General features: G+C 46.5%; 1 protein-coding gene across 1 annotated transcript; it reads right to left on the minus strand.

Annotated features, from left to right (window-relative positions):
- Positions 1-2,383: 2,383 nt before the first annotated feature.
- Positions 2,384-20,066, minus strand: LOC132585460 (serotriflin-like). Its single transcript, XM_060257376.1, has 7 exons — positions 20,046-20,066; positions 16,406-16,570; positions 15,547-15,637; positions 8,515-8,660; positions 7,411-7,505; positions 6,032-6,120; positions 2,384-2,511 (listed from the first exon to the last, which is right to left on the minus strand). Exons 1-7 carry the CDS (start codon positions 20,064-20,066, stop codon positions 2,384-2,386), a joined length of 735 nt encoding a protein of 244 aa, XP_060113359.1.
- Between the last annotated feature and the right edge of the window lie 506 nt (positions 20,067-20,572).

The raw sequence follows: 20,572 nt of genomic DNA on the forward strand, positions 1-20,572 counted from the left end.
CAAGTTCCACACCCCCGTTGCTTTGAAGTTTTGAAAACATATTGAGCAGAGACAGTCTGGAAATGTGTCCATCCGCGAACTGCCGCAAACAACTGGGAAGTTTGTGGAAGGTTTCTGCCAGGTGATGTGCCGCAAACATCGCTCCGCGAACCACGAACCAGCCAAAACAAAATTCCATTCATGAGCCAGTTTGTGCCCATCCCTAGCTGTGACGGGCCCGGGGTCACCCCGCGGGAATTGTGGAATCAAACGTGGTTCTCCAGATTAAAGTCTGTCACTCTTAACCACCACAACAAGCTGGCTCTCAGCAAATGAAAGTCCATAACGCAAGTCTGTTCGAGTGTCGGAATGTTCACTGCAGCATTTCTAAATTCTGTAAGAATACTATGCTGGGAAATAATGAAGAATAGATCGTAGCCTACATACGATAAGAAATGATAAACTAATGCCCACTTTATTGAACAATGCTCCGGATGAATATATGGCCTAGATTCAGAAAATAGTCACGTTGTTCTGCAGTGCAACAACTAGATTTGACACTAGTAGCACCTTAGAGGCTGACAACATTTTCAGGGGATGGTCTTTTGAGATACAAAAAGCTCCCTTTCCCAGATATATTTATATATAAGGCAGTTTTGGTTCTCAAAAGCTTGTATGCTGGATATCTTATGGGTCTCTAAGATGCTGCTGGATCTTGATCTACTATATATATAATCTACTATATATATAATCTACTATATATATAATTGCTGTTTTATGCAGAACTGAAATCTAAGGTCTTTTAAGGTGCTACTTAAACCCCCCAGGATCTGAGGTCTGTTGCTCAACGTCTTCTCATAGTCCCTGGTCTTAAGGATGCTTGGCTGGTTTCAGTGAGGGCCAGGGTCTTTTCGGTTCAGGCCCCTACCTGGTGGAATGAGCTCCCGCTGGAGATCTGGGCCTTGCGGGACTTATAAAGGTTTCACAGGGCCTGTAAGACAGGGCTCTTCTGCCAGGTTTTTAATTAATCCAGCGGGTGTCCTTGAAAGTCATCACTTGCTGTTGGGAATGTAAAAAGCATGAAGGATCTTTCTACCATATGTGGTGGACATGTGAAAAAGCAAAACAGTTTTGGCAAATGATTCAGAAAGAAATGTCAAAAAAAATTGGGTTATGACATCAAGAGGTCTCCAGACTCTTTTTTGTTGGGATTACAAATGGAAAGTTTTCCGAAACAAGATAGAACGTTGGTGTGGTATCTGCTTTCAGCTGCAAGGACATTGTATGCGCAGTTATGGAAGCAAGATAAAATACCAGAAAAATGGGATTGGATTTAAAAAGTTATGTCATGGAGTGAAATGGACAAACTCACAAGAATCTTAAAAAACTATGATTTGGAGAAGTTCAGGAAGGAATGAGAGAAATTTCAGAATTATGTTGAAAAACAAAGGAAAGTGAGGGGACATTTAGTGATTTTCGATAAAAGCTGAATGGGGCGGAATAATGGACTAAAGTTTATAATGGGAAAATTATTTTTCTTTTGAAAATTGAAGATGAATTTATAGAGTTAACTTTTCTTATTTCCCGTATTGTTATAAGGTTTTAAAATGGAGATTCTTGATTTGTTAGGTTACCTTGTTTTTGTTTAATTTTAAGTAAACCCCGGCGGGGGTCAAGAAAAAGGGAGGTGAGGAGAAGGGATAAAAAGCGATGTATTGTTTTTATTATGTCTTATTTTTTTTAATTTTCTTAAACATTATTATAACAATATAGTGCAAATTAATAAAATTGTTTTAATCGAAAGTCATCTCTTCCCCCAGCATTTCACCTTTATGGGGTTCTGTTATGCCGTTAGCAATCAGCCGTATGCTGATTACCACCTATGTCTGTAAGATTGTTTACTGTGCTGCTCCTGTTTTGTAATGTCTGTTTTTACGGCCACAATATCTGCAGATTTAAACTGCGGGTTTTCATAGCGGATATAAAGAGGTGTGATACCAAATTGACCAGCAGAGGGAGCAAAACATGCATAGAACAGAAGAAAACCCCCAAAAAACAGGAACACATAAGTGAGGAAAATGCAGAACAGCCCCACTGTATTGGGGAATACAATGTTTGACTTAGTACAAGCAGTTACCACAGGTGTTTTTTTTTTCCTTGCACTCCTATTTGCATAAGAGTCCTAATGCAGGGGGAAATTTTGTCCGTGTGTTGGCAAATGTATCATCCTCTTTTTGCAAATACGTTCTGGAGATGGTCTTCTTTTTTGATACCAAGAACTGACAGGGTAAACGTTGACCAGTTTTGGACGTGGGGGAATTGTGACTTTTTAATGCAGAGTCTCGAAAGCTCTTCCGTCGAGAACAGTTGTCCGAGGACTGATCTTGTGATGTTCATCTGTCCACTATATAATTTGTGTCTTGCACCTACAGGTAGCTTTACAGTTTTTCTTCATTAATTTCAGTTTACACGAGTGCATTTTCATCAGGTTTTTGCAGTTGAAGGTAGTATCCCGATACTTGCAGGGGTTGGCTGGAAAGGAACCCAACCGAAACAAAGTTAGGAAACCAGCATTTATTTCAACTCTCATAGGGTTACTAGGGGTGGGATTCTAGCAGGAGCTCCTTTGCATATTAGGCCACGCTTCCCTGATGTAGCCCATCCTCCAAGAGCTTACAAGGCTCTTTTTTGTAAGCTCTTGGGGAACATAAGAACATAAGAGAAGCCATGTTGGATCAGGCCAATGGCCCATCCAGTCCAACACTCTGTGTCACACAATGGCCAAAAAAAATTTATATATATACACACACACACACACTGTGGCTAATAGCCACTGATGGACCTCTGCTCCATATTTTTATCCAATCCCCTCTTGAAGCTGGCTATGCTTCTAGCCGCCACCACCTCCTGTGGCAGTGAATTCCACATGTTAATCACCCTTTGGGTGAAGAAGTACCGTATTTTTCGCACCATAAGGCTCTCCGGACGATACGACGCACCTTCCTCCTGGGGGGGCGATCCGCTGCCTCCGATCCCGGCGCTTCCTCCGTGCCTGCCTGCCTGCCTGGCTCCAGCTCTGACGCTTACAGCAAGCACCAGGATCGCTCCCTCTGCCGTCCGATCCCAGCGCTTGCTGTAAGCATCAGAGCTGAAGCCAGGCAGAAAGGCACGGAGGAAGCACGCTGCCCTCTCCACAGCCGGGTTTGCCGAGGGGGTGGGTGCTTCCTCCATGCCTGCCTGGCTTCAGCTCTGATGCTTACAGAAAGCGCCGGGATCAGAGGGCAGAGGGAGCGATCCTGGCGCTTGCTGTAAGTGTCAGAGCTGGAGCCAGGCAGGCAGGCGTGGGGAAAGCGCCGGGATCAGAGGCGGAGGCAGCGGATCGCCACCCCCCCAGGAAGGTGGGTACCGGTACCTTCACTCCATAAGATGCACACACTTTCCCCCCACTTTTTTTTGGGGGGGGGAGTGCGTCTTATGGTGCGAAAAATACGGTACTTCCTTTTATCCGTTTTAACCTGACTGCTCAGCAATTTCATCAAATGCCCACGAGTTCTTGTGAGAAAGGGAGAAAAGGACTTCTTTCTCTACTTTCTCCATCCCATGCATAATCTTGTAAACCTCTATCATGTCACCCTGCAGTCGACGTTTCTCCAAGCTAAAGAGCCCCAAGCGTTTTAACCTTTCTTCATAGGGAAAGTGTTCCAACCCTTTAATCATTCTAGTTGCCCTTTTCTGCACTTCCTCCAATGCTATAATATTCTTTTTGAGGTGTGGCGACCAGAACTGCGCACAGTACTCCAAATGAGACTGCACCAGCGATTTATACAGGGGCATTATGATACTGGCTGATTTGTTATCAATTCCCTTCTTAATAATTCCCAGCATGGCGTTGGCCTTTTTTTATTGCAATCGCACACTGTCTTGACATTTTCAGTGAGTTATCTGCAATGACCCCAAGATCTCTCTTTTGGTCAGTCTCTGCCAGTTCACACCCCATCAACTTGTATTTGTTGCTGGGATTCTTGGCCCCAATGTGCATTACTTGGCACTTGGCCACATTGAACCTCATCTGCCACGTTGACGCCCACTCGCCCAGCCTCGACAGATCCCTTTGGAGTGCCTCACAATCCTCTCTGGTTCTCACCACCAGAGGATTGGCTACCTCAAGGGGTGTGGCCTAATATGCAAAGGAGCTCCTGCTAGAATTCCAACCCTGATGGTTACCAACCTTCAGGTGGAGTCTGGGCATCTTCCAGGAGTACAGCTGATCTCCAGACCACTTTGGTGCTTGGGAAGTGGACGGTGTGATATTCTTCACTGAGATCCCTCCCCTCCTCAAACTCCATCCTCCCCATGCTCCTCCCCAAAAAAATTTCCAGGAATTTCCCAACCTGAAGTTGGCAACCCTGCTTTTTGTGGTATACACAGTACCAGGGCTTTTTTTTTTTTTGTAGCAGGAACTCCTTTGCATTTTAGGCTACACCGGAGGTCGTTATGTAGAAAAATAGGTGGCGAAGCTCATTAGCATGACTCATCAGCATATGTCGCTGCCCCCAGCCAAAAGCAACCCGATGCAAGAAAGGAGAGCCCTGGGCGGGCGAGGCCTGCTTGGACTGGCTAAAGATCCAGCCAGCCCAAGCAAACCTCGCTTACCTGGAGCTCTCCTGGGCCCCCCTCAGTCTAAAGGCCAGGAAGCCACCTTCTGCCCAAAATCACATAAATGAAGAAAGGGTGGTGCAGGCTTTTCCAGGGCTAATGAGGGCAGCTGGGAGTGTAGCAAAGCCCCTGGTGGCTGGCTGGTTGCCTGCTCTCCTAATTCAGAAAATGTTATGCAGCTGCACCTACTACTCAATGGACAAGGTAGGTGGGGAAGAAAAGGGGGAACTCTCAGAAAGGTTCAGGAGCTGTGCTTCTGTGAGTTCCTGCTGAATTCGAGGTCTAGGCTACTCCCCCTTGAGGTAGCCAGTCCTCCTGGAGCTTGCAGTAGGCCCTGTAAGAAGAGCCCTGTAAACTCTTGGATGATTTGCTACATTGGGGGTCTGTGGCCTAATATGCAAAGAAGTTCCTGCTACAAAAGAAACCCTTGATTATGTCAGTAACATCGTGTTCAACACTAATTTTATCCTTATTGATCCAACATATGTAGCCACCACTCCACTCTGAAAGAGAGGGAACAGGGCTACCAGAGAAGAATTTTTAAAATACTGTATCACAGGACTTTCGGTTTTTAAAAAGGGGCATGGCAATGGATAACTCTATGATCTATGGTTTTTCCATAGAGTTTCCTGGGATTCCTAGAGCTAACCATAATATTTTCTGATGTAGTTCTAGCAATTTCCAGAAACTCTATGGTTTAGAGTTTCTAGCAATTTGTAGAGCCATGTTACTTCTGCTTTTATTACTGAAAGTCATGTGACACTGCAGCCTGTACTATGGGAGCCCCATGTCACCACCCACAGCCCTCCTACCGGTTGCACTTTCAGACAATCGTAAGAGGTACATTGCCTTGGCAACCGGTTGGATTTATTTTTCTGGCGAACTTTCCATGTGGCTGCCTTTGAAAATAGTTGCCAGCCTCCAGTTGGTAGTTGGAGATCTCCCAGAATTACAACTGATCTCCAGGCTACAGAGATCAGTTCCCCCTGGGGCCGCTCTAGGCATTTCCAGGAAAACTCTATGGTTTTCCTGGAGGCTCTAGCCATTTGGGAGGTAAAACTCTATGGCGCAATAGGTGCCATAGAGTTTTAACCTCCCAAATGGCTAGAGCGTCCGGGAAAACCATAGAGTTTTCCCGGGAATGCCTAGAGCAGCCCTGCACTGGTGCCACCATTTTGATGGCGTCACTTCAGGGCAATGTCATTTTGTCGCGCAACACGCAACGCACGCACAACTGTCTGCCGCTGGGGGATGAAGAGGACTTGGCAACCCTATTTACAAGAGGTTTTTGAGTGACTTTTCAAAACACTCATTGATAGCTTAGAAGAGGATTATTATTATTCATCAGAGGATTATTATTATTCATCAGAGTGAATGTATAGCTTTGGTAACTTACTGCAGAGTTTCTTCTCGCAGGCGTCAGGGCAGTCTTTGCATGGGCGGCCTTTTTTGTAAGGTGTCTGTAACAGGTCTTCTCGATTGGCTCTGAAATCACAGAGTAGCAAAATACACTTCTCAGTACAATCCTTTGATTCTACACAGTTCCTTCTGTTGCTGACATAAGCGAGATGGTGCTGGCTGAGTTCAAATTTCTTTTGAACTGTGGATCTAAAAATGGTATTAGGCCCAGAGTTGTCAATCTCTAGGTTATAGCAAAACTATAGGATCTTAGCGTACAACTGTGTAAATTAAAAAAACTCACTAAGAGACACCATAAATTTAAAACAAGACAGTGTAATGTAAAGGTCAGTGGTGTTCTGACAAAACTTGAACATATAACTTCAAATAGAAAAGAGCATGTAGCAAAAAAAAAAAACATTAACAGAAGACAGTTCAAAAGCAGTCTTTTGGAAATCTTACAGGTTCTAGAAATCTCACAGACATGTTCTGAATCTTGTTGGTAAAGATTGGGTTCCAGTGATAAATAAACCTCCAATCTGAAGAAAGACAGATGAAATGTCTTGATATCTATAACAGACATCTTTAGAAGGGCTTCTTTGAGTTTCATGAACTAAATACTGGAATATTGTCACTCCTTTGTGATTGGAAAGACTGCTTTTAAACTGTCTTCTGTGAATGTTTTTTTGCTATATGCTCTTTTCTATTTGAAGTTTTATGTGCAAGTTTTGTCAGAATACCACTGACCTTTACATTACACTGTCTAGTTTAAAATTTATGATGTCTCTAAGCAGTTTTTTTATTTACAGAACCTCTAAGTTATGGCTGCCACGTTTCCACTGGGGGTGGGGGATCCCCTGCTTTGGCAGGCCCCAACCCACTGGCAGGGAGGAGGCCACTGGGGGATCCCTGCCCCCCCCAAAAGTCCCATCACTCTGTAGCATGTGCGGCACCTGGAAGCGACATATCTCACTGGGCAAGTCTCATGAGGACGCTCTAGGAATTTGCTGAAAACTCTATGGTTTCACACAGGAATGTCCTAGCAATTTGGGGGGGACTCTATGGTACCATAGAGTTTTCCCAAAAATTGCTAGAGTGCCCCCATGTGAAACCATAGTTTTCTGCAAATTCCTAGAGCGCCCCTGCGTGACGTGCCACAACATGGGAATGGATGTCTCTGTACAGAATAGCTGCCTCGTCCATCTATCACAGCCACAGGTCTGCAGGTCTGTTCCTCGGTGCATGTTGTCCCAGTTTCTCCATTTGAGATGAACGGGACAGATTCAGCGCACAGGAACTCTAAGTGGACTTCGGAGTGTATCTGGGGTTCCAGAACATTAAACTCCAGCCCACCCCCCAAAAAAGTTTTATACTTACGCAGGGCAGAATTGACAGACGTAGTAGAACAGAAACTGTTCACGTGGGCAGTAAGCTACTCCACAGCCAACCTGGTATGAATTATACCAAATAAGCTGCAAATGTTAAAAAAAAAAAAATCAGATCATGAATTCCTTTTGTTGCAGAGTTCGGAACAGAAATTCTAATTGTAAAAAAAAAAAAAAGATAACCGATTTTGCACTCACTTTACTCTCATGTTTGTCTTCTCAGCGGGGCTCCCTTCCGATTTCCCACTATCTGCTGCAGCAAGCGTCGGCATTTTCACGCAGCAAACAGAAACCGCTAAACCCCAGTTTCTGCTTGCTGCGCTTAAATGCCAATCTTTGCTGCAGCCCAGGGGCAGATAGTGGGAAATGGGAAGGAAGCTACGCTGAGAAGACTCACATGAGAGCAGCGTAAGGTGAGTACAAAATCGGTCACAAACTCATTCATAAAAAACGCAGTATCGTCTCTGGTCTAGCCCTTAGAGGAAAAGAAGAAGAAAATGATGATGATGATATTGGATTTATATCCTGCCCTATACTCTGCATCTCAGAGCGGTCACAATCTCTGAGGACTGCTCTCTTGAGAGAACAGCTCTGGGAGAACTTGTGACTGACCCAAGATCACCCCAGCACCTGCATGTGAAGGAGTGGGGAATCCAACCCGGTTCTCCCATATTAGAGTCTTCACTCTTAACTACCACACCGCACTGATTTTGCATTTTCAAGTGTATCTAAAGTGTCAGGCAAGTCATTGGATAGGATTGCACTCTCCAGGTTGGGAAATACCTGGAGATTTCAGAGCTGGAACTTGAGGAGGGTTGGAATGTGGGGAGGGGAGGAACGCCTTTGCATATTAAGCCACACCCCCTGATGTAGCCAATCCTCCTGGAGCTTGCAGGGCTGTTAGTCCAGGGCCTACTGTAAGCTCCAGGAGGATTGGCTGCATCAGAAGGGTGTGGCCTAACATGCAAAGGAGTTCCTGCTACAAAAAAAGCCCCGTTGAGGAGAAAGCTTTATTGTATTTATTAAAAACCGGGTGGATAGATACTCCCGAAATATAAGATGGCTGGTCAGTTGTAGGCAGTGTTAGTGCTCATACCTGAGTGTAGGCAGAAATGCTTCTTGATATATCTGTTGACCCAATACCGTATTTGAAATAATCTTTTCTTTGTTCCCATGCATCGATAGCTTTCATCCAGGTGTTGGGGTAATTTGTATAGTAAATATTCTCACTACACATCATTTCTGCAAGAAAAAGAAAAAGAAATAAGGGTAGTTTTAAGGACCAGTTCATTTAGGGCAGATTCGGGGTTGTTGTCTTGTTTTGTTTTTTTTAAAAGCAGGAGCACAGTTCCGGCTGGCTTGTTGACGGGGCGTGTGGCCTGATATGCAAATGAGTCTCTCCTGGGCTGTTTCTACCAAAAAAAGCCCTGTGTGAAACCATGGTGAAGTTGGGGGTGTGGCCTAATATGCAAATGAGTTCCTGCTGGGCCTTTTCTACCAAAAAAGCCCTGTGTGGAACCATGGTGAAGTTGGGGGTGTGGCCTAATATGCAAATGAGTTCCTGCTGGGCTTTTTCTACCAAAAAAGCCCTGTGTGAAACCATGGTGAAGTTGGGGGTGGGGCCTAATATGCAAATGAGTTCCTGCTGGGCTTTTTCTACCAAAAAAGCCCTGTGTGAAACCATGGTGAAGTTGGGGGTATGGCCTAATATACAAATGAGTTCCTGCTGGGCTTTTTCTACCAAAAAAGCCCTGTGTGAAACCATGGTGAAGTTGGGAATGGGGCCTAATATGCAAATGAGTTCCTGCTGGGCTTTTTCTACCCAATAAGCCCTGTGTGAAACCATGGTGAAGTTGGGGGTATGGCCTAATATACAAATGAGTTCCTGCTGGGCTTTTTCTACCAAAAAAGCCCTGTGTGAAACCATGGTGAAGTTGGGAGTGTGGCCTAATATGCAAATGAGTCTCTCCTGGGCTGTTTCTACCAAAAAAAGCCCTGTGTGAAACCATGGTGAAGTTGGGGATGTGGCCTAATATGCAAATGAGTTCCTGCTGGGCTTTTTCTACCAAAAAAGCCCTGGGCAGATCCATGAAGACCGATTAGTAAACAGACCCAGGAATACGCTTCAGTGCAGACGTTAGACCAAAGCCTATAACCTAGATTAGGGGCAGATTTAAATTTCACTTGCCTTGGACTTCTGGTTGTACAGACTTCACACACTACTTGCTGTAGTTATATGCCTGAGCGTTTTGTGAGAGTACACCCAAAATTAACCTATGGGAACTTGGGGGCGGGAATAGCTCCTGCTAGAGCAGGGGTGGCCAAATTGCAGCTCGGGAACCACACGTGGCTCTTTCACACATATTCTGCGGCTCTCAAAGCTCCCGCTGCCATGTTGGCTGGTTGGAAGAAGGCATTGGTCTCTTTAAATCACTTCTCCAAGCCAAGTCAGCCAGCAGCTTGGAGAACACGTTTAAACTTAAAGCTCTCAAACATCTGACATTTATTCTATGTAGCTCTTATCTTAAGCAAATTCGGCCACCCCTGTGCTAGAGAAACGACACTAGAGCTTTCCTCCCCGAATCTTCCTCTCCACAACTACCTGTCCGTGTTAAAGAAAACATGGGCTAACCTATCAAGGTTATCTCACATATAGTTTTCAATCTGTGGGTTTTTTCGGCACATGTGACTTTGTTGGCTGTGTGCCTGTACTGTATCATTCTGTTTTCTTTTCTACACGTTTTGTTCCCTGGAAGGGTCATTTTTGATTTTTCAGCAGTTTTTTCCCCCCAGATTTACTCCAAGTACCAGGACTTGTTTTGTAACAAGAATTCATTTGCATATTAGGTCACAGACCCTGATGTAGCCAATCCTCCAGGAGCTTACAGGGCTCTTAATACAGGCCCTACTGTAAGCTCCAGGAGGATTGGCTACATCAGGGTGTTTGGCCAAATAGGCAAAGGAGTTCCTGCTACAAAAAAAGCCCTGCCAAGCAGGCCCATAGCTACAGGGGGCCGGGGGGGGGGGGTCAGGCTGCTCCACCCAAACACCCTTCCAGCTTTATGGTCCCTCCTTTTACTGCCCCGGTCTCCCCACTGCTGCAGCTGCTCTCACCGCCCCCACCCTTATCACCACTAGGATTGCCAAGTCCAATTCAAGAAATATCTGGGGACTTTGGGTGTGGAGCCAAGATCAAGGCTGTGACAAGCAAAATTGAACTCCAAAGGGAGTTCTGGCCATCACATTTAAAGGGACGGCACACCTTTTCAATTCCTTCCTTCCATAGGAAATAATAAAGGATAGAGGCACCTTCTTTTGGGGTTCATAGAATTGCACCCCCTGGTCCAATCTTTTTGAAACTTGGAGGGTATTTTGGGGAGAGGCACTAGATGCTATACTGAAAATGTGGTGCCTCTACCCAAAAAAACAGCCCCCCCCCAGAGCCCCAGATACCCGCAGATCAATTCTCCATGATTTTCTATGGGAATAAATCGCCATAGGGAATAATAGAGTTCCCAGCAGACATTTCCCTCCCACCCCCCACTTTCTGACGACCCTGAAGCGGGGGCAGGGTATCCAAACCGGGGGATCCCCTGCCCCTACCTGGGGATTGGCAACGCTAACCACCACACTCTTTTATCTTTTTTTTTAAAGTGTGTGATGTCATTTTGGGCCTCCACCTAAAATTTATTCCACCTAAGATGTTCTCACTGCAGGCCTGCTGCCAAGTACTTTAGATGTGCTTGTTTAAAGAGCTGGATTTAAGTTCAAAGTGATTCCAGGAGGGAGTGAAAAAGTGAGGGCGGGGGAATCTGTGACACAGCAGAGGCACCATGGCCGGTGCACGCGAGTAGGCCAAGCAGCCAGGCGGCTAGGGCTCCACCTGGCCTAGGGGGCACTGCTAGCCACCCCCTCTCTCCACTTACAGCTTGTGTGCTCCTTGGAGCCTGCCTTCCCCCATGAAAAGCAGACTCCATGGAGTGCAGATGCCGTCCGGCCAGTTTTGCATTCCCCTGGAAACACGAAAGCAGACTAGGCTTCCCAATCCCCAGGTCCCAGCGGGGGATCCCCCGGTTTTACAGGCTTCCCCCCTCCCCCAGCCAGCTGGCCGGTGGGGGAAGCCCCATCCCCACAGCCATTATGCACCTCCATGAACAATTCCCATAAGGAATGATGGGGAATTGATCCGCGGGTATTGGGGGCTCTGGGGGGGGGCTGTTTTTTGAGGTAGAGGTGCCAAATTTTCAGTATAGCATCTAGTGCCTCTTCCCAAAATGCCCCCCAAGTTTCAAAAGTATTGGACCAGGGGGTCCAATTCTACGAGCCCCAAAAGAAGGTGCCCCTATCCTTCATTATTTTCTATGGAAGGAAGGCACTTTAAAAGGTGTGCTGTCCCTTTAAATGTGATGGCCAGAACTCCCTTGGAGTTCAATTCTGCTTGTCACACCCGTGCTCCTGGCTCCACCCCAATGTCTCCTGGCTCCACCCCCAAAGTCTCCTGGCCCCACCCCCAAAGTCCCCAGATATTTCTTGAATTGGACTTGGCAACCCTAAAGCAGACGGAACCTGCGCAGTGGGCTCCTCGAAGCCTGGCAGGGATAAATTAACAAATTGTAAAAGCTGAAGAAGAGCCAATTGAAGTTTCTGAAAACTGGCTCTTGTTGAAGTTGTCTGCTGCCACTCATCCTTCCTACTCTGCTTTAGCAGAGCCATGGGGTGGAAGCCACAGCTCAACAGTAGAGCATCTTTCTTGCATGCACAAGTCTTGTCCTTGGCACCTCCAACTAAAAGGATCAAGTAGAAGTGGCCATGTGAAGGTCTTGTCCCTGGCACCTCCAGCTAAAAGGAGAGCCATGGAGAGGAGCCATAGCTCAGTGGTAGAGCATCTTTCTCGCATGCACAATTCTTGTCCTTGGCACCTCCAACTAAAAGGATCAAGTAGAAGTGGCCATGTGAAGGTCTTGTCCCTGGCACCTCCAGCTAAAAGGAGAGTCATGGAGAGGAGCCATAGCTCAGTGGCATCTTTCTCACATGCACAAGTCTTGTCCCTGGCACCTCCAACTAAAAGGATCAAGTAGAAGTGGTCATGTGAAGGTCTTGTCCCTGGCATCTCCAGCTAAAAGTTTCCTGGAGGACGCTTCCGTCCTTGACCCATTTCAGTCCGGCTTTCGCCCGGGACACGGGACGGAGACAGTGTTGGTTGCCCTAGTGGATGACCTTCAACGGCATCTGGATCGGGGTGGCTCGGCAGTGCTGATGTTGTTAGACCTGTCGGCTGCGTTCGACACGGTCGACCATCGGCTACTGACGGGCCGCCTCGCCGACGCGGGGATTCAGGGGTTGGCCTTACAGTGGCTTTCCTCTTTCCTGGAAGGTCAGGGACAAAGGGTCGCAATTGGGGGGGAGCTATCCCGGAGGCGCACACTCGATTGTGGTGTGCCCCAAGGGGCGGTTCTCTCCCCGATGTTATTTAACATCTACATGCGGCCTCTTGCCCAGATTGCCCGAAGGTATGGGCTGGGGTGTCACCAGTACACTGATGACACCCAGCTCTATCTAGGACGACGGGCCGGTCTGCGCCCCGGAAAATCTTGACCGGGCATTACGGGCCGTGGCTGAGTGGCTCAGACTGAGTGGGCTGAAGCTAAATCCTACGAAGACAGAGGTCCTTTGCTTGGGTCGCCGCGGCCCGGGGGGGAGATCCCCCTGCCAGCTTTTGATGGTGCGCCGCTGACGGCGGCGGACAGGGTCAGGAGCTTGGGGGTGCTGTTGGAGCCTTTCTTAAAGATGGAGGCTCAGATAGCAGCCGCTGCCAAGTTCGCATTTTTTCATCTTAGGCGGGCAAGGCAGCTGGCCCCCTTCCTGGAGCGCGACGACCTAGCAACAGTGATCCATGCTACGGTCACCTCGAGGTTGGACTACTGCAATGCCCTCTACATGGGGCTGTCCCTGTCCCGGACTCGGAAACTGCAGCTGGTGCAGAATGCCACGGCCCGGCTGTTATTGGGTCTCCCAAAGTGGGGACACATTCGGCCGGGTCTTCGAACTCTGCACTGGTTTCCAGTGATATACCGAGTCCGGTACAAGGTGCTGGTTATTACCTTTAAAGTCCTATATGGCCTGGGACCTGCCTACCTGAAGGACTGTCTCTCCCCACATGTTCCCCAGAGAGCACTGAGGTCAGGAACACAAAATCTCCTCACTATCCCCGGGCCAAAAGAAGCCCGCTTGAAATCCACCAGAGAAAGGGCTTTCTCCGTTATGGCCCCCACATGGTGGAATCAGCTGCCGGAGGAGGTGAGGGCCCTGCAGGACCTGGTTCAGTTCCACAGGGCCTGTAAGACGACCCTCTTCCGGCTAGCTTACACCTAGCTAGGATGAAAACTTGATGTAACTTGGCCAGCCATCTGTTTATATGTAATTGAAATGTTATTGGTTTTTAAAGTTTTAATTGCTTAAATATTTAATTGTTTTTATACTTAAAATTATTTAATTTTCATGTTTGATCAATTTTGGAAGCCGCCCTGAGCCACTTGTGAGAAGGGCGGGATATAAATCTCGAATAAATAAATAAAAAATAAATAAAAGGAGAGCCATGGAGAGGAGCCATGGCTCAGTGGTAGAGCATCTTTCTTGCATGCACAAGTCTTGTCCCTGGCACCTCAAACTAAAAGGATCAAGTAGAAGTGGTCATGTGAAGGTCTTGGCCCTGGCACCTTCATCTAAAAGGATCAAGTAGAAATAGACATGTGAAGGTCTTGTCCCTGGCACCTCCAGCTAAAAGGATCAAGTAGAAGTGGTCATGTGAAGGTCTTGGCCCTGGCACCTTCATCTAAAAGGATCAAGTAGAAATAGACATGTGAAGGTCTTGTCCCTGGCACCTCCAGCTAAAAGGATCAAGTAGAAGTGGTCATGTGAAGGTCTTGGCCCTGGCACCTTCATCTAAAAGGATCAAGTAGAAATAGACATGTGAAGGTCTTGTCCCTGGCACCTCCAGCTAAAAGGAGAGCCATGGAGAGGAGCCATAGCTCAGTGGTAGAGCATCTTTCTCGCATGCACAAGTCTTGTCCCTGGCACCTCCAGCTAAAAGGATCAAGTAGAAGTGGTCATGTGAAAGTCTTGTCCCTGGCACCTCCAGCTAAAAGGAGAGCCATGGAGAGGAGCCATAGCTCAGTGGTAGAGCATCTTTCTCGCATGCACAAGTCTTGTCCCTGGCACCTCCAGCTAAAAGGATCAAGTAGAAGTGGCCATGTGAAGGTCTTGTCCCTGGCACCTCCAGCTAAAAGGAGAGCCATGGAGAGGAGCCATAGCTCAGTGGTAGAGCTTCTTTCTCGCATGCACAAGTCTTGTCCCTGGCACCTCCAACTAAAAGGATCAAGTAGAAGTGGTAATCTGAAGGTCTTGGCCCTGGCATTTTCATCTAAAAGGATCAAGTAGAAGTGGTCATGTGAAGGCCTGGTCCCTGGCACCTCCAGCTAAAAGGATCAAGTAGTATTCTCACCGTTTTATTTGCACAATCTCACAATCTTTTTTTTTTTAATTAAAATTAAAACCTGTAAATTAAAAATGTAAATAGTTTAAAGTTTCTTCATTTCTCCTACAACTCTCTGTTTTTTTAAAAAAAATTGGTGGGGCACTAGTGGGCAGCTCGCCTAGGGCACCAAAAACCCTAGCACCAGCCCTGTGAGGCACAAAACCAACAAAATCACACATGCAGCAAAAAAAAACCCTCATACAGACAGGCATGAAAGAGCTGGTGATTATTGTTTGGTGCTCTGTCGAATGTAAGCACTCCTTTTTTCTGTTCACTTACTATCGAAAGTTCAATCCTTTGCAAGACTGATGGTGCAAAATCAGAGCTCCTTTCCCTCCGACACTCCCGTCCAATTTTGCACAGGCGAAAACCAGTTTCTGCTTGCCTTGGGAAAGAGGTGGAGTGAGTCACAGTCCCGTGGCAGCTTGTGCGAAATCAGATGGAAGCATCGGGGAGCGGGGGGGGGGGGGCAGTAAGCTTCAATACAGGAACAAGCCTAGTGGGGAATCGGTCACGATTACACCCATGAAAGAGCTGGTGATGATTGTTTGGTGCTCTATCAAATGTAAGCACTCCTTTTTTTTATTCACTTACTACCGAAAGATCGATTATGTGCTGGACTGATGGTTAGGTTACATACAGCGGCCCACTTCTTAGCACTCTCGGCAATTGTATCGTTCCATACCTTTGTAAAACCAAGAAAGAATGATGGTGAAAATAGGCAACGGTGGTGAAAATAGGCATGTAAAAGCTTACAGAGTACATCAAATGTTATTTGGTGGGAATGGCAGACAGAATCCAGACCTATGTTCTTTATCTCATGAGGAATCTAAGTCCGATTTCGCACGAGGCTTCCTCCGGGTGGAGAGTCCTTTTGCTCCCGGGGCTTCTCTCCATTTTCGCACAAGTTGCCACGGAGCTGCGAGTTGGCACAGCGCTCTTCAGCAGCAAACAGGATCATATCAGTCTCCTTCCTATCTACTATCATTTACCCTCTCTAATTGATAGAATGTAACTCAGGGAAACTTCCTTCCTGTTTGTTGTCCTCTTCTTCCTTCTTCTCCTATAGGCCTCCACACCTTTAGGGGCCCTGGGTCACCTTTGCCCCCTGGTTTCCCCCCTGCTTGCAGCCCTCCCAGCCTGCACATGCAGCCAGCAACTGAGCTGCCCTTTTACCAGCTTGCCTGGTGCAGCTGCTGCTGGCGTTGTTGCCAAGTTTGCCTCTCTCTGCCTCTTCCCTGCAGCTTAGTAAAAGGGGCATTTAAGAAGGTACCTGCAAGCTGCAGGAGGGGCCATGAGCAGTAGGGCGGGTGCTTAGACTCTGAGATAATTTGCAAGGGGACCCCCAAGATTTCGATTGCCTAGGGGCCTCCACAGGGTTTAATCCAGCACTGGTAATCTCCTGACCCTTGTAAGAGGCAACCTGTGAGCAATATTCTGGATTGCACCTTACCATTTTCAGCATGTTTGCAGCGGTTGGTTTCACATCTCTCCTGATTTGATTGAGCTTATCAATAATTGCCTTCTGTTCCTCTGGAGAGACATTGGCTCCTTGGGGATCCTCATCCTCGTTCTCATCCTCGTTCTCATCCTCGTTCTCATCCTCATCTTCATCCTCCTAAAGATAAACATATTTCACTACGGATGTATTTTACCACAGATGTATTTGATGAGGAAAACTCCACTTTTTCTGTCTGCCGAGAGACATTCGTATTGTATATTGAAACACAGAGGTTTAAATAAGGCTCTTCCAGATCACATGGGATGCCACAGCCAATAGGATGGAAGAGGGCAGTGAGGGCTAATGAGACCAAGGAGTCTGAGGGCAGGGAAGAGAGAATGTGACAGAGGAAGTGGCAGTCCGGGGAACTAAAGGGCTCTGGACAGCCTCAGAACAACATGGATGCTCACAGAGATTATTTCTTTTGGGAATCATTTTTGCTGTTATTCTGTTGAAGCAGGCAGATAATAATATGCCCAGCTCCTTTTACTACCTTCAATGGAGCCTGCCTGAAAAAAATGGACATGTTTTTGTAGAAAAAGCCCAGCAGGAACTCATTTGCCTATTAGGCCACATGCCCCTGATATCACCATTGTTTCACATAGGGCTTTTTTTGTAAAAAAAAAAAAAAAAAAAGCCCAACAGGAACTCAGACCACACCCCCTGCTGCCAAGCCAGCTGGAACTGTGTTCCTGTGCATTCCTGCTAAAAAAAAAAAAAGCCCTGTAAGAAGCAACTTATTAATTAGTTGGGGAAATTAGCTTTAAAGGAGACAAAGTGAGAGGGGTAGCTGGGACACTCCACCAATGAGTATGGGGATTTTTTTCCCTTAAGAGAACACTCAAAATAAACCAGGCAGATGTTCAACCAGAAAAGTTTTCATTAAAAAAGGACAAAAGGATAAAACACACATACAAACACACTGAAAACACATACAAGGCTAGCTAAAAGGAAATTAGAGGGGAAAGCAATTTTGGGGACAGCTATAATTACGAGTCTTGAAGAAAAACCAGCAAGTGATCAGCAAAATAACCAATGTTTCATGGTGAGAAGGAAAGAAGGCCCAATGACTTGTGGGCGCATGTATGTATCCCAGAACACTCACACTGGTGGCTGGGATTTTAGATACAGGACAAAATACTCCTTGGGGCATTTTCTCCCCAAAAGCAACAACTTGATTGGTTTTGGAGAGGTGGACAATGATTTGAGATAAGTTTGATGGGTTTTTCTGAGCTGGGCTATAGGTGTCAATGGGACTTGATGACCCTATAAGTACTGAATGAAAAAAAAACCTACTAGGTTTGGTGAATAGAATTAGGGTATTATTAGGGTAAATGGGTACAGGGAAATGAGACTGTCTTTCCAGGATGTAGAGGAGGTCCTAGCCAGTCGCTCTTACTCACACTTTTAAACTACATGTCCATTTTGTGTCATTTGGGGCCAGACAATGTATTGCACTTATATCTGAGATGACATATTAGCAGGACTTTTTTTTTGTAGCAATAACTCCTTTGCATATTAGGCCACAGATCCTTAATGTAGCCAATCCTCCTGGAGCTTAAAGTAGGCCCTGTAAGAAGATAAGCTCTTGAAGGATTGGCTACATCAGGGGCATGTATTCTAATATGCAAAGGAGTTCCTGCTATTAAAAAAAAGCCCTGTATATTATGAAGGGTGTTCGTAATTTTCTAGCTATAAATTGCCTTTAGTGAGAGCAGGGGTCTGACTGCTAACACATGGGTTATTTGCCCCAAGTTTGATTCTTTTGGGAAGTGGGTCTGACTGACTCAAGGTCACATCAGCAGGTACATGTGGAGAAGTGGGGAATCAAACCTGTTTCTCCCAGATAAGAGTCCGCGCTCTTAACCACTACACCAAACAAGCTCCCAATGTGCTGTGTTAGTCAATGTGCTGATGTCACAACCAGTCCCCCTCCCCCCCCCAGATGAGATGTTGGCATGAAGCTGACATCATTTCCACCACTTGCCCCACCCACAAAGCTCCGGGGGATGGCAAATGTCACCTGCCCCCTTTATTCTTCCCACAGTAAAGAGGCAGTCTAGAACTTGATTCTACGTAATTCCACTCTAAGAGGTACTTTCACTTGAATGAGCTTTATACTTCAGGGCTATTATATAGTGAGTTCAGCCCACTTGAGGTAAGCAAGAATGTTTATTGAACAAGAGGAGAACTGAACACAAACAGGCCACACCACTCCTTATGTACATTTGGCCTGAGTTAAACATGCCCCCGTATGTGGGTGGCAACCCATCCTATTGGTCTCTCCAGGATCCTTCAGGGATGGTGGCTCAGTGGTAGAGCATCTGCTTGGTAAGCAGAAGGTCCCAGGTTCAATCCCTGGCATCTCCAAAAAAGGGTCCAGGCAAATAGGTGTGAAAATAGGTGTGAAAAACCTCAGCTTGAGACCCTGGAGAGCCGCTGCCCGTCTGAGAAGACAATACTGACTTTGATGGACCAAGGGACTGATTCAGTATAAGGCAGCTTCATATGTTCATATGTTCATTTGCATTTCCTGAGAGAAATGCCTCATGTCTTGATTGGCTGGTTCTAAAAGAATAGCCAATCAGAATGTAGGCATCAGGGTCCTGGAAGGCAATCAAGTATGCTTCAAGGTCAACTAACAAAGGGTTCCCCAACCCCTGGGCCGTGGACTGGTACCGGTCTGTGGCCTGTTAGCAACCGGGCCATGAGTTGTACAATTATTTAGCTATATATTACAACGTAGTAATAGTAAGAAGATGACATTGGATTTATATCCTGCCCTCCACCCAGAATCTCAGAGTGGCTCACAATCTCCTTTACCTTCCTCCCCCACAACAGGCACCCTGTGAGGTGGGTGCGGCTGAGAGAGCTCTACCCAGAAGCTTCCCTTTCAAGGACAAGCTCTGCAAGAGCTATGGCTGACCCAAGGCCATTCCAGCAGCTGCAAGTGGGGGAGTGGGGAATCAAACCCAGTTCTCCCAGATAAGAGTCTACACACTTAGCCACCACACCAAACTAAAGTGCACAATTGTATCCTCCCGAAACCATGCCCCCCCCCACCTGGTCTGTGGAAAAATCATCTTCCACAAAACCACTCCCTGGTGCCAGAAAGGTTGGGGACTGCTGAACTAACAGACATAACAAAGCAGCTGTCAAAACAACCAATACACAGCAATGGTCAATCCATACGGATGAGCTGACCTTTGGAAAACACGGATGTAGTGGAACGCAGACTCATGCTGGTCATGTGATTTCTTGGGTGGACAAACCCAGTTTAATTTTTTGTTTTATTTGGCCCAGCCTCTAGATTCATTGCAGTTGGCACCCATTGCATGTGTGTGTTTGTGTTTTTACAAAAACAGTTTCATTTTACCGTCTTGAGGTGGGTTGTCAAATTACTAAGACGACAGGGTTGAGGCAGTGGTGATCAGTTATGTAAATGCTTTGGCCTAGGTGGCGATAAAGACTCCAACTCCCTTTGGAAACATATGCTCGGCTACCAAGGTAAACACAAAACTTCCCCTCCTCAAACACAAGCTTCTCAAGAATCACAGGTCTTTGATAAGATAAAAAAGGAACACAAATTTACTTTGTCAACAAACGCAAACATGGCATGTTTGGAGCTACTCACATTTTCTCTGGCTATGGGACACCAACTGTGATCAGAAACTGAGCTAATTTTTTTTTTTTTTTTGGTGGTTGTGTCTGTCCTATTTCTAGGTCACAGTTTGCCTGTTGGCGCGATACAGTCAAACCATGAGCCTCAACTGTCACTTAGGGTAGATCCGTATCATCAGCAGGGATGGAATTCTAGCAGGAGCTTCTTTGCATATTAGGCCACACCCCAATGATGTAGCCAATCCACTAGAGCTTACAAAAAAAAAAGAGCCTTGTAAGCTCTCGGAGGATTGGCTACATCATGGGGGTGTGGCCTAATATGCAAAGGAGCTTCTGCTAGAATTCCACCCCTGATGATCAGAAGAAGAAGAAGATATTGGATTTATATCCCGCCCTCCACTCCGAAGAGTCTCAGAGCGGCTCACAATCTCCTTTCCCTTCCTCCCCCACAACAGACACCCTGTGAGGTAGATGAAGATATTGGATTTATATCCTGCC

Source organism: Heteronotia binoei, chromosome 1 (genome assembly GCF_032191835.1).
Source record: "Heteronotia binoei isolate CCM8104 ecotype False Entrance Well chromosome 1, APGP_CSIRO_Hbin_v1, whole genome shotgun sequence".
Taxonomy (NCBI): Eukaryota; Metazoa; Chordata; class Lepidosauria; order Squamata; family Gekkonidae; genus Heteronotia; species Heteronotia binoei.